This window comes from Argentina anserina, chromosome 4, assembly GCF_933775445.1.
Source record: "Argentina anserina chromosome 4, drPotAnse1.1, whole genome shotgun sequence".
Lineage (NCBI taxonomy): Eukaryota > Viridiplantae > Streptophyta > Magnoliopsida > Rosales > Rosaceae > Argentina > Argentina anserina.
In genome coordinates, this window is record NC_065875.1 from 23,862,922 (window position 1) to 23,881,621 (window position 18,700).

Sequence of the window (18,700 nt, forward strand, 5' to 3'; positions counted from 1 at the left end):
AAGTTTGTTAGTCTTATAGATCTGCACGTTTTGGCATTCTATCACTTACCATAATATTCCTCATATTTTCTATGTTATTCTCTTAAACATTATCATTTTGACTTTTATTATTTTAACTTCTATCACTTACCATAATATTCCTCATATTTTCTATGTTATTCTCTTAAACATTATCATTTTGACTTTTATTATTTTAAGTATTTTTGGAAGCAAATGAGAGGATTATGGAGAATATTCAAAGCCAAGGTAGAAAATCTGTTTGTGCAGAACAATCAATTTCGACGGATCATAGCGGGCAGCACACACCGTGGAAAATTATGAATCATATATCTAGTGGCGGAGCCATGATTTGATCTTAGGTGGGTTCAAACATTTAGTACCGAATCATCGATCACAAGTTCAAAAATAAAATATACGAATATCATACTAATTTAACACTCTTATTCAATAACTTCAAAAGAATCCAAAAATCAGTTTAAGATAAAACATAAATGTTTCATATCTTAAAAATAAAATCTAATTCGAAACTAAAAAAAGATGAAAAAAATGCAACATAGAGTTATCCATCAAAACAACTCTTTTACTATGTCTAAACTTATTGATATGATTTTCAAGTATGGATTTGATGATAGTCCTATATGAATAAATGAGATTGGACTCATTTATAAGATATTAGGAGGTAATATTAATTACTCTATATATTTACTCTAGTTTATAAATAACCTATACAATATATAGGATTGTGGAAACGTTTTGGGGTGGGTCCAGGCCCAAGAGAGCCTAAATGTAGCTCTGCCCCTTCATATATCGATGGAAAGCCTTATGAGTCTACTTTCCAGAATCATTGAAATCACATAAATATAATTTTCCTGTAGAAAGTTATGCACGATTTAGCGAGCAAATGTGTGTCTGGCCAATAATCACGTTGTGGATTGAAAGTTATATTTCAAGACTCGGACCACTCCGAGCAACCCATGGATGAATTTTGAAGTATAATTCTGATATATAGAAGATTATAGAGTCAATTTATGAGTCAAGCAAGAGAAATCCTATAAGAAAACAAAGAAGACAACCCTAGTTTGTAACTCTATAAAAATGGGACTTCTTAATCTTTTCTCTTAATAACGGTATAATAGTCTTTTCAATTAATCTTGTAAAAGATTGTCAACCGTAGTATAGAATAAACGGGGATCGTTCGATGCCAGAGACCGATGGTACTTTCACAGTGTAAGCTAAACAAAAAGAAAATATATATAATTAAACTAGGGCTTCATATAAAAAAATCACATTTGACATATGTAATTAGAAAAAAGTCAAGCAAGATTCGAAAATTATAAAAAGTCATCTTTTAAAAACTCTTAGAGCCTTACCCTTAATGTTTAAACAATTTACAATGTGCCACTCAATTTTTGTTTTTATCTCTCTCTCTCTCCTCCTGGGTCGACCTCATCTTTTAAAAGCTCCACCCTACCTGATTTCGGCTCCACCGCATCACTGCATCGCTTCATCGCTTCTTGATCTTCTTGAAGTAGATTTGCAAGATCTTCATTCTGGTCTCACCCCTGACCTCCGTGGCAACTCGGCGGCGGCAGCGAAAGCAGTTTGCTCGATGACACACGCCTGGGAGTCGACCTCGTCAATGGACAAGGTGTCATAGCTTCCAGATAGATGAGAGGGATTGGTGAGGGTATGGATTAGACGCTTGATGACAGCGTTATGGATGCACTTGGTCAGTGGCCAAAGGTTGCAATTAGCGGCGCCAAAGGTCGGCTTCCAATTCTATGACCTATGCTTAGGTGGGTCATGCAATTCGACCTCCACGGTGCTCTCGGCGTCAGACATTTCTAGAGCTTCGAAATTATCAAAAGGAAAATGGAAATGATATGATGATGATGATGACATGGGTGCCTAGAGCAATTTTCTGGGTGCCCAATTAAAAATTATGTATAAATTGTTTTTCTTTCATGGTTGCACTACCTATCATATTATTTGTCACAAAACACCCGTCACACCACATATCACACTAGCTGTCACACTACCTATCACAGAACAATGTTTGTGTGATAGACAAATAACTAGTGTGATAGGTAGTGTGGGTGGGGATGTGACATCACATTAATGTCGATATTTGAATCGTATGAGTTGATTTAAAAAGTTTAAGATCACATAACAGTAAATAAAGTTTTGTTATATCTAGTCATTCTTCTTCTTTTTCTTCTTCTTGTTAGAACATTCACATAAAACAGTGTGACAACGAATGTGATAGATAGTGTGAAAAGGGGTACAATTAGTGTGATAGGTAATGTGACAGCGGGTGTGATAGGTAGTGTGACAACGGGTGTGAAAGATCGTGTGATAACGGGTGTGACAGATAGTGTGACAACGAGCGTGACAGGTAGTGTGATAAGACGTGTGACAGTTAGGGTGATAAGTAGTGTGATAGATAGTGTGACAACAGTTATGACACGAGGTTTGACATGCCCAGAGGAAATGTCTAAAAATGCAAAATAATGTTAAAATTCAAAAGAGATTGGTATAAGTATACTCAAGATGAAGAGAATAACTTGAGTTAGTGTTTTGAGCTCCGATTTCACCGGAATATCTTAGAGCACTACTATTGATGACGGCAACCCCTTGTGAGGGTTGCTGCGCCATGTACGGTGGTCGGTTCGGAGTGGGTATGATATCAAATGAACGAGGGGGTAGAGATATTTCCAAATGTACCAACCACGCTCAAATTTATCGTCGGACGGTAAGGTTATGGTCGAAATTCCAAGAAAAAGGAAAAAGAAGAAGATGATGAAGAAAAATAGTTGGAAAAAGGGAAAAATTATCTGGAAAATATTTTAAATGTGACTTTTTTTATAATTTTGTTCTAAACTTGTTGACTATTCTAATTTTTAGTCAATTGAGATGACATTTTTACAATAGGGAAATAAATTGTGACATTTTTTCTAATTTATGATGGGAAATTGTACTATTTTATAATTTTTCCTAAAATACTATACTAAATATAGTAAAACTTCTATAAATTAATAGGCTCGGAACTGAGGAATTTATTATGTTAGCGAGATATTAATTTATCAATGTATAATAAATTTTTCCTTTCACTTTTTTCGAAGAAAAAAAGTTTTACCTTTTATTTATGCACCAAATTGTTTAAAATATTATGTTGTTTGATTTATTTATATTATTTTATTGACAAAATTATTCAATGACATCCTCATAAAGGTATATAAATTATGTCATTATTAATTTATATATTCGATGAAGTCTCTATGAATTCAAATTTCTATTATCTTATAAATTTAGCAAAATATTAATTTAACACGTTAGCCCCGAGTCGGGACCGACAAAAAATAATATTTTAGCGAGATTATTAATTAATCAGGTATCATGGTGAGTCGAACTTGGTCTTTCTCTATGCAAGTTGAAGCCAACTTTCACTAGGTTATCATTGCAATTACAACAACTCATGTAAAAAAATATTCTTAAAAACTATATATATCCATTAATTATTCAACCGTAGATTTAGTTAAAATAATCTCAACCGTAGATTTTTGTTAAATTTATAATTTTTGGACTTTAGCATATTTAATTTTATGACTTTGTATTTGGTAATTTGGTTGAAGTTGTATAAATTTTTGTATTTTTGTTGTTATTTGTTATTACTTATTTGGATTTGACCTTTAAATTTTCGGGTCATAAACATGTTGGTAGAGGTTCATTACCAACTGTACCAACCCTACCAATTAATTGGTATACCAACTTTATTGGATGGTAAAAATAGTGGATTTGTTATACCAATTATATGTTGGTTGGTAGGTGGTATTGAGAAAATGATGTTGGTATACGGTATACCTACCAATCCACCCATATGTTCTACTGTACATCAATGAATTGGAGAGTTTTATGATTATAATGTAAATAAAACAATAATAAACAATACAAACAAACTTGATAAAGATAAGATGGAGATGAGATTAGGGATTCAGTTGTCCCTTACTGAATACGTTTCAAAACATGTGTAAATCATAGATTCCAAATATTAAATCAAGAACCGGTTCCAATTAAGAACAAACCGTAAAGGCACTACATAAATACTTATTACTTCCCACAACTACTAGAGCAATATGACACACCATTACTTGGCCATTAGAATAACCAATCCAGGGTATAACCGTTATTCCTTCAATGAATTACCCTAAGTAATTCAGTCAACCAAGTAATTCAGATAACGTTATCCCTAAGGAATAAACACAATAGAAGTTTGATCGAAACAAGTGTGCAAAACTAGTGTCGAAACGCCTACTGAAATATCTCGGAAATTTATAATTATTTTTTAATTATTATTCGAAGATATTTAAATTGATGGTGATCCGATTATATAGTACGAGGGAGAAAACGAAAGTGTTCGATCGATTTATACAAAGAAACATTATCGTGACGGGTCAAGAGTTGACTTTTTATCCGTTTGGAATCTCATAAAACTTCATTCATGAAAGTCATAGAGTTCGTCAATACGAATTCGTGGACATGTGGCACGCCTAAATCGGAGTTTGTATGAAGAAGTTATGAATCAAAATGTAATTGGACATTTTTAAAAATAGTATAAATATGGGAATTAAAGAGAAAACCTAGATTTTTCCTTTCTCGAGCGGCCGACTTTGGGCCGCCGGATCTCCGCCGTCCGGCCACCATAGAGCGGCACCGGTCTTGTTTGAAAAATTTGTTGTGTCCCCTGTCGATTGGTGGCTGCGTCAACCGCCATCTCACCGCCATTTGGGAGCGGTGAATCCCGGAAGTTCCCCCGAAAGTGAACATTTCGCCGAACTTCACCTCGTCGGATCTCCCTCTCCCGGCCACCAATCAGTGAGATTCTTGTCCCATTTTGAAGGTCTCATTCCATACTACAAACCCTCCAGAAGTTTAACCCAAATCGTTTTGTGCTAAGAGAATTGAAGAAAAGAAATTCCAAATTTTAAATTGGGGCTTTTCGGTTTTTATTAAATTGAAGTGTTTAGGCTCGGAATTGGACTTTGTGGTGAACTACAAAATTGTTAGGAATGTCATTTAGATTGTGGTGGTGAATTTTGGTGGTCATTGGTGGTGGTCGGAAAACAGGCGGCGCATGGACAGTGTTTTATGAACATTGTTAAGCTGTAATGAAATCGTCACCTGAGATTTTACGTATCGTTTTCTAAGCATTTTATCATGCTATTAGGTGACCAACGAAATGAGTGAGGGAATCATTTTTGGTGTCGTGGAAGTTGCACGCAGGAAATAAAGTGAGTAAACCTCACAATGATCATCATAATCGAAGTAGTGTTATAATTATTAAATTTAATTTGAGTTGTTAACATAGTCGTTGCATCACTAGTTTATAAAAATTATTCTAAAAATATGTTTTGGTTTAAATTACGTGAACTTGATCGTCTACGGTTCATGGGTAAGTGAAACACTATTTTAATAAATGATTTTAAAAAGGTTTTAGTGATTATGGACTATGGTGAATTCATGTGAGTAAATCTCACTATGGCAAGTCTACCATTGGTGGTGACTTATATGTTTGAATTATTAAAAAGAGTGAACTGTGAAATTTATATAATATAGTGAGTTGTGTATGTGTACAAAAATGGTAAATACGATACATATATATGGATTTCTATATTATATAATTTTTCGGTTTTATTTCAAATGTGAGATTATAATGTTGTGACTATATTTATATTGTTGTGCAAGAGTCGCTTGGTTGTAGTACAATAAACATGTGTTAATTGTTATATTGTACGTGGTTTTAACATTAAGTCTTGTTAAAACGTTTTCTGGTCTTTGGACATTGTTTGCAGTAATCGGAACCAAGCCTTGGCCGGGTGTCAGATATGCAGTTAGAGCTCTGGTCTGTCTACCATAATATTGTATGAGGGGTAACAGATGGGTTGTATGGGTCTCATGAGTACCCATATTTTTGAGTGATATTGGGTAACATATGGGTTGTCCAGTGTCTATCGGTGTACTGCATGAGGGGTAACAGATGCGTTCTTGGGACTCATAAGTACCCATGTTTTAAATGATTTTTGGTAACTAGAAGAGTTGCCCAGTGCCTGTCGGTGTACTGCGTGAGGAGTAACATATTGGTTGTCTGGGTCTCATGAGTACCCATGTTTTTGAGTGATATTAGGTAACATATGGTTGCCCAGTGTCTGTTGGTGTACTGCATGAGGGGTAACAGATGGGTACCTGGGTCTTATGAGTACCCATGTTTTTAAATTATTTTGGGTAACAGAAGGGTTGCCCAGTGTCTCATGATTACACATATTTTTAAATAATATTGGATAACAGATGGGTTGCCCAGTGTCACATGAGTACGTTTGTCTTTAAATGTTATCTGTCATATTTCCTTGGTATGCGATGTATGTTATACTGTTGGTTTACTCATACATGCTAAAAAGCTTACCGGGTTTGTGTTTACAATCCTCGTGCACCAATTCGATGGTGTATGAGATAGTTCTGCAGGTGGGGATTAGCAAATTCAGAGGGTTTACTCCGAAGATTTATTTCTCTGTTTGTTGGTGAGGATTGAGTGAATTTTACATTTTCATTGGTTATAATACTGAGGTATAAACTGGTTATGCATTATTTAAGTCGATTGAGTCGTGCTGTGGACTTAGTTTCGATACACTGTTATTATAAGATGATTTCAATATATTTGAGATTCTTTTAGAGTTTTCATGGCTTTGAATTCGAATTTTTATCATTCGAAATTTCGGGACTGTGACACCTACCTGGCATGCATTCCTCTTTATTTGGTTTTACCTATTGTCCTATAGGTTTTACTACTTTGAAAAATGTCTTCTAACCGTTTAGGAGATCAGTCAACCTAATTCTAGCCTCACTCACAAGTTCATAATGTTCTATAATACACAAACATGAACATAAACAAGCAAGAGTTCTCCATAAAACAAGACCAAATAAACATATTCAAAAACTTAATAATATCGAAACCAAGAATCAAACCATGTATATCACATATTCGGGGTTTCTAACCTCGCCCTTAATAAAGAGAATTTAATTACAAAAACATAGTTGTTATTGTCCCATAGGGGCAGAGAGGAGAAATAAGAGACGAATAGAACGAGAAAGAAAAAAGAGATGAAGAAGAAGCCCTCTTTTTATAGAGTTACAAACGTTCTTCTCAAACTATAGTTATCTTCTTTGTTTTCATAGGATTTATCTTGCTTGCCTCATAAATTGATTCCATAATCTTCTATATATCAGAATTATACTTCAAAAGTCATCCACGGGCTGCTTGGTGTGGTCTGGGCATTAAAATATAACTTTCAATCCACAACGTAATTCTTGGTCAAACATATATTTGCTCACTAAATCATGCATAACTTTATGTAAGAAAATCCAAGGGATGTGATTCTAATGGCTCTGGAAAGAAAACTCATATGGCTTTTCCATCGATATATGATTCATAATTTTTCAACGTGTGAGCTACCCGCTATGATCCGTCAAAATTGAGTGTTCTGTATAGGCAGATTTTTTGATTTGGCTTTGAATGCATCTTTTCTCCATAATTCTCTCATTTGCTTCCAAAAACACTTAAAATAAATAAAAGTAAGTCAAAATGATAATGTTTAAGAGAATAGCATAAAAAATATGAGGAATTAGACAATATAATCATAACATAAAATGATTTTATCAAATACTCTCACACTTGGCTTTTACTAGTCTCCTAGTTCATTGATCTATTTAGTTTAGTTTAATTACTTTTATTTTCTTTTTATTTAGCGTAAGTTGTGAAAATACCCTCAATATCTAACAATGAACAATCTCCGTTTTATTTTATATTACGATTGACCATCTTTTATAAAATTAATTGAAAATGTTATTATTTTGATCCTATCAGGGAGTCGATATGAATAGAAATAGTATACTGTAGCAGAAAAGTCAATAAGCATATATACCCTCACTTGCCCCTATCGCGGTCTGCCTGTGCTGATAATTACAAGTCTCGATCAATTGGCATCCTAGCTTGGCTAATTTTTAGGATGATGAAACTCTTTTAGAGCATTATTGTTCAACGTGTTAGAAACCTGAACAATGTTATATCATTAGCTAATTAATAAATTGTTCAACGTGTTAGAAACCTGAACAATGTTATATAACTAGCTAATTAATAAATTGTGGCAATAAAATTTGGACAAAATAGTGATATACTACATATATAATTAAGGACATGTAGTAAATTATATATGTAGTAAGAAAATGTAATAACCCTATTTTTAAAACAATATTTGGTTTGATTTGAATTCTATAAAATTTTGAAATTCAATTAAAATGAATTTGATTGTTTGCGACTTCACGAAACGGAAACGGAAACGTTCTCGGAACGAATATATCGACTTTTATTCTGTCGCTCGGTTGCAAAAACTTCATTCACGAAAATTGTAGAGCTCGTCGATACGAGTTCGTGGACGCTTCACGCGTTCGAATCGGAGGTCGTACGTGAAAGTTATTAACGTCGAAAGTTAGTTTCCGATTTTGGAAACGAGTATAAAAAGGGCATTTTTGTGATTAGGGTTTCCATTTCTGGAAACCACACTCTCTCACCTCTCACCCGCCTCCCTCAGCTCTCTCTCTCCCCGATTTTCCTTCTCTCTCCCTCCGAAAATTCCCCTCGTCGATCCGCCACCCTCCGGGCCGCCGTGACGTGCACCGCCCAGCTCAACGTCGTCGCAAGGACTCCCACAGCCACCCTCCAGCTCGCCAGCCCGTGCCCCGCCGTCGTGAAGTCGCTAGGACGTTGCCAAGCTTCTGCAGATTTCCTCTGCCGCTGCCTAGCCACTCCGGCGCCTCTTCGGTGCTCCCCACGGCTCAAACAAGGTAAGGGTTGATTGAATCGAGTTGTTGTGATGTTGTTGTTGTGTTTTTGGATGGATTTGTGAAAGATTGGAGTAGATCGAAGGAGGAGGGGTTACCGCCGCCTTAGGCGGCGCGTGTGGGTGCGTGGACGGAATAGGAGGTGGCGTGAGGCCGTGGAGGAGAAGATGGAGGAGAAAGGAAGAGAAATGGGGTGGCGGTGGCGTGATATGCGTCGTTGGTGGTGTCGGCGCGTGGGCCCTACACGCGGCCTATGTACCCCACGCGCCGCCACGTGCGGCGGCGCATGAACAGTGTTTTCGAAGGGTAAATTTGTAATTTATTTTTACGTACGGTAAATGTAAAAGTGATTTACGTACGGTAAATGTAAATTTTATTTTACGTACGGTAAATGTAAATATAAATTACTTTCAGTAAATGTAAAAAGTAATTTCAGAAGGGTAATTTCAGTAATTATTATTTACTGAGACAATATTTACATTTGAATAGTATTCGTACGTACAGAATACGTAAATAGTATGTACTCGTACATGAATACGTAATAGATGTGTATTTGTACAGTAATACATGAATAGTCCCATTGAATAGTACACATTGAACAGTAAATTCGTAAAACCGGAAATTGCTGAACAGTAATAGATTATTACTGTTTCGGCATTTAAAGGTTTACGAAACGTTTTTTAATTCTTTTCTTATCTTTTCAAAGTGATCAATCAATCAAGGAAATGAATTATCTTCGGAAATTGTTGAATTATGCTCGAGTCGATAAGGTGAGTAAAATCTCACATATTTACGAATCTACCCTTACGGAGATTCAAGATTTTGCAAGAGTTTTTAATATTGAATTACGACATATATACGATATAGTGGATTACATATGTACTGTATAAATGGTAATAAGTACATATATATATATAGTTTGCTATATTATATACTGTTATGAATTCAATATGAATTGGTCATTTCGATGACGAGAATTATATATTGAGCAAGTGATTTAATTTGTACAATATGAGGTGTGATTATTGTACGTGTTGGCAAGTCGGAACCTAGCCTTTGGCCGGGCAAAAGTTACGATACAGTTAGAGCTCTAGTCTGTCTGCCGAAGTACTGCATGTGAGGTAACATGTGGTTATCGGCTCATGAGTACTCATATTGTTTGATGTTGGGTAGCAGGTGGTTGCCCAATATCGGCGGTGTACTACGTGAGGGGTAACAGATGTGTACCAGCGTTCAGTAGTACTCGTATTATAAATGTATTTGGGTAACCAGAAGAGTTGCCCGATTTCTCATGAGCACTTCATTTCATATATTTTTGGGACAACCAGATGGGTCGTCCATTGGCTCATGAGTGCATTTATATTTGTTGATTTGTGGAGTTTCGTATATATTGATATGCGAGTTATATTTTCATTTTACTTATACGAGCTATAAGCTTACCGGGTTTGTGTTTACAATCCCGGTGCACCAATTCGATGGTGTAGGGGATAATTCCGCAGGTGTTGATTAGTGGAGCGCGAGAGACGACTCCGGTGACTCGAAGTTGTTCATTAACCTGCTTGTGGTGAGGTTTCTAGTGTGGATTTGTGTGTGAGAACTTGTGAGGTTTTATTTGTGAGTTTTGTGAGAGATTGTGAGGATTATTACATTTCCATTTTATGTAATGTTGAATTATAAATTTGGTTTGTAATAATTGGTTGTCTGAGTTGTATTTGTGAACTCAGTAATGATCCGCTGTGTATTTAAAACGATTTCGATTCGTTGAGATTGTTTTGGTGTTTTCTTGACTTTGAAATTTTGAGTTTTCTGCTCGAAATTTTAGGGTCGATACAGAAAAAGTTTTGATTGATTCCTAACAGAAGTGTTGATCATGCAAAGCTAATGATGAAATACTGGCCGCATAACCAACTCCGGTAATATGTATAACAGCTTCTTCACGGTATAAGAATGTCGCCATATTGTTATTAGTAGTATTAGCTTTAGCAACTCCTTCTGAGAACCGTTCTGGTTTGAAAAGATGCGCGTCTTGTCCCCAGAGTTGATCATCATGGTGTATTGCTAGAAATGGGATGATTAACTCAACCTCAGCAGGAACAAGGAGCTTTCCAAGTCTAACGTTCCTCTCAATACTCCTTGTGACATAGATAATGGGAGAACATAGCCTCAGGGCTTCATTGACGATCATACTCATCTGCATGATCGAAGATATATTTTCATGAATTGCACAACCTTTTTTTTTAATAGGGCAAACTGCCCTTAATTTATTGAAATCAAACTAATAAAGGAGGGGGACAAAATAACTTGGCTTCATATGTTTGATAAACTCTAACAAAGAGGATACACAAAACCTCAATCCGGCATGTGTACACTCATCTATGCAAAACTATATATATATATAACTCTTAGTAAATAGCAAATCCTCAGCCAAGAAACCCTTAATTAAATGACGGTATGAAGCTGATAGTATTAGCAGACAGTTGTGAGATACCAAGAATAGAGAAAATATACATATCGTGATACTTCTTGTAAGGATGAAAATAATACAGAGCATACTCTCAGAACAATTTCAAAAGATGACGACATGACGTTGGGTTTTCAACACAATAAAAATCTTATATTCGAAACACACAAGATTCCTAGTGATCCAAATAAACCAAATTAAATTACATGAGACTAAAAACCAAAATCGACGTTTAGATTTTGGGAACGCTGATGTTAATTAACATTAATTTCAGAACAAGGTGATCAAGGTTTCTCTAATTACGTACGGTTTTTAATTTTCAAGGGTCATTAGGATTTGGAGTTTTTATTTCCTGCACTTCCTTTCTCGCTTCCTCTTGCCAATTGGTATGGACAGCTAGAAGAAAAACTGTCCAGTCCAGCAAAGTATTAACGGTCTCTTGTCCAGCAAAGTAAATCGACTTGCATTCATCAACTATATCATCTATAGAAAACCTGTGCTTGTCATTAGTATCATGATAAGCGTTTAATAGTGCGCCAAGAAAATCACTCCCAAAGCTCTCTTCTCCCCCACTCCTCGCCTTCTCTTCTCTTTCCTTAACAATCTCCATTACGGAGTTGCGAATTCCTTTTTGAAGCTTCTCGGCTTCGATCTCATCGCTGGTCTTGATAAACTTGCTGCAATATTAAGTGAAAGATTAAATCTATGTCTGATAGGGGGAGTGGATATAAGCGGGCGAAAGAGTGAAGGAGTAGCGTTGTAGAATCATGGACAAGGTAATCTTAGCTTCAGTGGTTGCAAATTAAGTTCAAGCCTACACAAGTTCGAGGTTCCAGTCCAAATGGCATGAACGCACCTACATTATTGTTAGTTGCTTTAGCAACGCCACCTGAGAATCTCTCTGGCTTGAAAAGATGCACATCCGGTCCCCAAAATTGAGGTTCATCATGAAGTGCTAGAACTGAGACTAGCAGTTGAACATTAGCAGGAACAAGAAGCTTTCCCAGTCTAACTTCCCTTCCGCAGTCAACAGCAGGTGGATATAACCTTAGAGACTCATTGAGGATCATACTCATCTGCATATCACAATTTAAACGTAGATGTTAATTTTCAGAAGTTACAGAAGCAAGCAACCCTATCTTCTGGACTTTCTTACAGTTTTAAGTTTGGAAATGCCATCCGGACTAGGATTCTGTTTTCCAAAAAACTGTAGGACCTCCTTTATTGCTTCTTCTTGCCAATCTGTATTAACTGCTAGGAGAAAAATAGTCCAAGCAAGCAATGTAGCAGTGGTGTCTTGTCCAGCTAAGTAAAATGTCTCGCAATCATCAACTAAATCATCCACCAAAATCCTCTGGTTCTGATCAGCATCATGATGAGCTTTTAAAAGTGATCCAAGAAAGTCACTGCCAAAGCTTTCTTCTTCTCCACTAGTTGCCTTCTGTTCTCTTTTCTTAACAAGCTCTATTATCGAGTCACGTATTCCTTTCTCGAGTTCGTTAGATTCAGTTTCATCCCTGGTTTTAAAGAACTTGCTGCAATATTGAATAAAACAATGAACATAAGAACAAGGTCAATCATCTCAGAACCTTGTTGTGAGTATTTATCTGCTACAAATAAGATGGAAGACAATGAAAGAGAAATAAAGAAGATTATTCTCTACATGGAAGATCTAATTTGTCAGTTGGTTATGGATCAACCATAATTACATCAAATAGAGTTTATGACTGTTCTTCCATGAAATGCACTAATGCAGTATTAGATCAATTATTCAACAATTTGAGGCATATTAATTACCGTACCTCATCTACAGCAGCAGAATAAGAACGATCCTCCCGTCAATTCAATAGTAGATCAAAGTACAGAATAATGAGATATCAGGATCTCACACATTGAACAATCAATAATTGATTCAACAAGTACAAAACTAAATTCAATCATATAAAGAGAGTTACCAATCCACTGATATTGGTCAAGAATGAAGTATAAAACTGCCATTAGTTCATTGATGATTGAAAAGCTAGAGGTTCAATAACTAAAGAATGTTTGATTCATGCTAGGCTTCTGCCACACTTCAAGTCGGTTAAACGAGGAAACAATGGCTATTTCTGTGATTTTCAATTCAAAATTTATTAGATGTAGGTTACCTGATAACAGGAACTTTGATTCGGAGCGAATTTCTGAATGATAACAAGGTCAACTTCTTCAACATCTCAAAAATGTGCTGTCCTTGTAAGTAGCTGTTTCCAAATGCTGTCCTGGAAATCACTTCTGAAGTGAATAACCTTAATTCTTCAACCACCTCAATCTCTTTCCCTTTATGGCTTTCCCACCTTTTGAGCATCATCTCAGCACTAGTTATTCTATCTGGAATCATAGTCTAGTCAAGAACACACCATCATGCTACTATCTGTATTTTAAGCTTTAGTCTAACTAACTGGCACACAAATCAACCACAGTAGTACTTGTAAAAAACAACCAGTAACTGATAAGAAGAACCTACGTACTTTTAAGCTCTCTCCATGGAAGGCATGGTTGGATATCTTTCTCAATTTTGACCACTTTTCTGCTTCAACTGTTGTTACAAGGCCACATCCTAACAGCTTCTTCACAGTTTTCAGGCGGTATTTTCTGATGAGCTCCCCTCTTTGTTGTTTAGTATCTGTTTGCACGGCTCAGGTTCTAGAATGGCCAACTGAGCTTGTGAACCGAGCCATTGGAGATAATTTTTCCCGGTTGACAAAGATGACAATATTTTATCTTGTAACTATATATTTTCAAAAACCAAAGATCATAAACAGCTTTAATACCATCTACACTGCTCCATGAATGAACATGCGGCTGAACATAAGCAAATATGTTGTGAGATGGGTCTGCTCGTGGCTTCCTTGCGCATGTTGTGGGGTGGGGGGGGGGGGGGGGGGGGCTGTGAAGCCATCAATTTCTGCGTGTGATTCGGTGTCCTCCACACTTTGTGAAAAGATTTTGAAGATCAGAGCTACAAAACAGAATAGACACAGAAAACTTTAAATGATGACCACTAGACCTCTGTGCATGGAGGCTCAAAGCGAAAACAAAAATTGAGGTCTCAAAATAAATGTTTGAAAAACAAAAATAAACCTAATTGTTGAAAGTTGAAACATAAACAATACTAAAATCTCTATAAACAAAAACGAAGCAAATTCATTATTCTATACATATCAATAGCCATAAAGTCTTATATTTTCAACTAATTACGATTCCATTACATTATTTTAACTAAAATAGAGAATGAAAAATACCAAAAAATATATCTAGAAAATAAAAATAAATAACTTCAAGAATCTTACATTATATGTCTTTGATTGAAAAAAAAACCTTAAAGTGAGAAAAAAATTTATGCCTTAAATTGATAAAAGAAAAAAACTAAAATAAAAAAGATATAATCAATGAATATTAGAAAAAAAAATATTCTTATATTAAAAAAATGCAGGCATACAAAAAAAAATTTGTTGAGACCCCTAAAAATTTTAGGGCCCTATACTGGTTCCTAGTCTCTTGCCCCAGGCCGGCAGTGGGCCTCTCGAAGAACTCATTGCACTATTTTCTCATTTGATTCGCTGAACCTACGCACTGAACTATAAGTCTATAACTCCAAAATTGATAATGATGTGATTTAGGCCTTGAGGAGATTGAAAGGCTTAAAAAACCAGATCAAAGTTAAAGTATCCTAAAGGACAAATATAAGTTGTGATGCTTTCATGCTCTTCATTTGTTTAGACATTTTTGTCCTAACAAGCGTGTTGGCTTCTATTTGTTAATACTAGCTACACTCTAAAGAAGCAAAGATGTCATATGCAATGGACCCTATTTGACGTTTTACTCCATTACTTTTTGAAACTCTAAATGAATACATTCCAACTTAGATGAGAAAAATAGGTAGACAATTATGAAATCAAAGAACTCAAGAAAGTAGTGATTTGGGGAGGTTATATAATATTCCTGACATCATCTCTATATAAAACTCATTGTCTAATAGTGACCCTTAACACCTTAACTAACATACTGAGAAGAAAGTCGTGATTGTGAGAGGTAATATATTGTACTGCTGGTGCTGAAGCATACATGTAATGACAGATGATTTTCAACGATAAAACCTCAGAATTAAAATAAAATTCTAGAAAACAGGTGTACATCATATATGGAATATATGGTTGCAGATTAGTTTTAACGACAAACCTCAGTTTTACCTGAAATTCCAGATTTCCAGGCATGACCTGTTGCAGGTTGCAGCTAATACTATCGGAGGGTTGAAGTGATCAATTTCCATTTTCTTTTTATTCCAAAATTAAGGCAGATTGCGCCTAATCGGGCTAGGCGGAACTTAGGTACACCGGGCCTAGCGGGCTGAACGGGCCCAACTTCAAAAAAAGCCAGGAAAAAAAATTAGGAAGAAAACTCCGGTCTCGCATCTCTCTCCGGCGGATTGCAACTCGGCCGGACACCGCCGTCACCAGCTGTTCTTCCTCCTGAGGTACTTGTTCGACCCTCTCTATTTCTAATATATGGTTTTGAGGAACTGAAACAGAGCTAGTTATACAAATTAAAGGGAAATTCTATAAGTCAAGCATCTCAGAACCCTTCTGTTTCATTCTCCTTATGAAGTCTTCGAGAAAAGTTTCATATATATGTTTTGTTCGCAATGATTGTTGCTATATTTGAACAATTTCAATCTGGATATATAACTATATGACCAAGTTGACCCTAATTGCTAGCACAATTGTTCAGACTTCAGATTGCTGTGAATAACATATACATGAACTTCATGTCATGAACAATAGCATTAGTTTAAGCGAGAATATCAGACAATGTTTCACAATCCAAATGAAAACTGTGAAGGTTTGGGAAATACCATAGATTGTTACACATTTAACATTGAAAGCTTCGAAACACAAATCAAGGAGGAGGGCTTTTAAATTCTGAGCTTTGCTATTCACAATGGTTGTAGCAACACTTGAAGTCCATGTTGTGGCCGAACTGTGACAAACAAATAGGGGGAGTGGATATAAGTTGGGGAAAGAGTGAAGGAGTAGCGTTGCAGAATCATCGACAAGGCAATCTTAGCTTCAGTGGTTGCAAAGTTCAAGCCTACACAACTTCGAGGTCCCAGTCCAAACGGCACGAATGTACCTACATTATTGTCAGTAGCTTTAGCAACCCCTCCTGAGAATCTCTCTGGCTTGAAGAGATGCACATCTGGTCCCCAAAGTTGAGGTTCATGGTGAAGTGCTAGAACTGGGACCAGCAATTCAACATTAGCAGGAACAATGAGGTTTCCTAGTGTGACTTCCCTTTCAGTTCCGCGTTTAATGGCAACAACAGCAGGATATAATCTTAGAGACTCATTGAGGATCATACTCATCTGCGTTGCACAAGATAGAGAACAAATTATGATTTAATCTTAGATGAAATATTTTTTACCACTTACACAGGCAATTAGTAGTTCTAAACTTTCTTACGGTTTTCAGTTTGGGAATGCCATCCTGATTTGGATTCTGTTTTCCAAACAAGTGCAGGACCTCCTTTCTTGCTTCCTCTTGCCATTCTGTATGAAGTGCTAGAAGAAAAACAGTCCAAGCAAGCAATGTGTTGGTGGTTTCTTGTCCAGTAAAGTAAAAAGTCTTGCAATCATCAACTACATCATCCACTGAAATCCTCATGTTCTGATTGGCATCGTGATGAGCCCTTAAAAGTGATCCGAGAAAATCACTCCCGTAGCTTTCTTCTTCTCCACTATTTGCCTTTTGTTCTCTTTTTTTAACAAGCTCTATTATGGAGTCACGTATTACTTTCTCGAGTTTCTCAGATTCAATTTCATCACTGGTGTTAAACAATTTGCTGCAGTATTAAATAGAACACTAACCATAAGAACAAGGGTAACCATCCAGCAGCTTGTGGTAAATGTTTATCTGTTACGTAAAAATCACTGATCTATTGCATAGCATAATTAACTGTCATTCACTGGTTCTTCTTATGTTCTGCTTTTGCAACTCAAGTGAACATGGAAAAAAAACTAGCTATTTCTGCAACTCACAACTGAATAAATAGTAAAAGGAAGGTTACCTGACACCAGGAACCTTGATTTTGAGCGAATTTTTGAATAATAACAAGGCCAACTTCATAAACATTTCAAAAATTTGCTGTCCTTCTATGTAGCTGCTGCCAAATGCTGTCCTGGAAATCACTTCTGAAGTGAATAACCTAAACTCTTCAACTACCTCAATCTCTTTTCCTTCATGCCTTTCCCACCTTCTAAGCATTATTTCTGCACTAGCTATCATATCTGGAATCATAGTCTAGTAGTACAATACCATCATGTTATTATCGATCGTGAAGTGGCACAAATAACAACCACAGTAGTATTTGCAAGACGTACAGGTAACTGATAAGAAGAACTTACTTTTAAGCTCTCTCCATGGAAGGCATGGTTGGAAATCTTTCTCAGTTTTGACCACTTTTCTGCTTCAACTGTTGTTGCAAGGCCATATCCTAATAGCTTCTTCACAAAGTTTTCAGGCGGTAACTTGGGATAAGCTCCATCTTTGTTGTTCAGTATCATTTTGCATAACTCAGGTTCTCGAATAACCAACTGCGGCCGCGAACCATACCATTGTAGATAATTCTTTCCTGTTGGCAAAGATGAATATTTTATCTTGATAACAAAATTTAAACCCATCAAAAATAACAAAATTTAAAAAACAGAGTTCATATAGAGGTTTAAATACCATATGCACTGCTCCATGAGTGAACATGAGGCTGAACATAAGGGAAATTGTTGTGTGATAAACTCAAGGGTTTGCTCATGGCTTCCTTGCACATTTTGGAGATTTCTTTTGTGTTTCCATGAATAAGTCTGTAAGGGGGGCCTCTGATTCCCTGTGCAGCCATCAACTTCTGTATGCGATTCGGAGTCAACCATAGTTTGTGAATCATCTTAGAGATCAGCGCTACAAAACAGAACACAGATTAAAATTGAAATGATCACTAGGCTTCCTGAAGAACTCATTGTTCTTCCTTCTCTTCGATTTGCTGAAACTACTGAACTGCAAGTATCCCTGAACATTATATAAGTTGTGATGCTTTCTTGGGTTTCATTGTTTAACCCGCGACACCAGTTTTGTCCTTACAAGCGTCATCGTGATGTGGCAATATCTCAGCCATTCGATGTCATCTACGGTTGTGCTTCATAAAGAAAGTCAAACAAAAATCGAAACTGTTAGCTTAATCTGTTAGTACAATGCAGAGGATCTGCAACCCACCCCTCTCCATCATCGAGCAACTTCAATTTCTTTCGATTGTCAAAATTCAAAA

General features: G+C 36.2%; 1 protein-coding gene and 2 pseudogenes across 1 annotated transcript; all 3 read right to left on the bottom strand.

Moving 5' to 3' along the window:
• Positions 1-10,741: 10,741 nt before the first annotated feature.
• LOC126792438 (cytochrome P450 CYP749A22-like) lies at positions 10,742-11,960 on the bottom strand. Its single transcript, XM_050518856.1, has 2 exons — positions 11,760-11,960; positions 10,742-11,080 (listed from the first exon to the last, which is right to left on the bottom strand). Exons 1-2 carry the CDS (start codon positions 11,958-11,960, stop codon positions 10,742-10,744), a joined length of 540 nt encoding a protein of 179 aa, XP_050374813.1.
• Positions 11,961-12,053: 93 nt separating this feature from the next.
• Positions 12,054-14,406, bottom strand: LOC126792439 (cytochrome P450 CYP749A22-like; annotated as a pseudogene).
• Positions 14,407-16,188: 1,782 nt separating this feature from the next.
• LOC126791483 (cytochrome P450 CYP749A22-like) lies at positions 16,189-18,395 on the bottom strand (annotated as a pseudogene).
• Positions 18,396-18,700: the final 305 nt, after the last annotated feature.

Bases quoted from the DNA above. Each gene is read 5' to 3' on its own strand.
- LOC126792438 (XM_050518856.1), bottom strand. From the start codon at position 11,960: ATGGAGATTGTTAAGGAAAGAGAAGAGAAGGCGAGGAGTGGGGGAGAA. The intron at 11,081-11,759 runs GTTTTTCTTCTA...TCGATCATGCAG, and splicing joins ATACTTTGCTGGACTGGACA to ATGAGTATGATCGTCAATGA.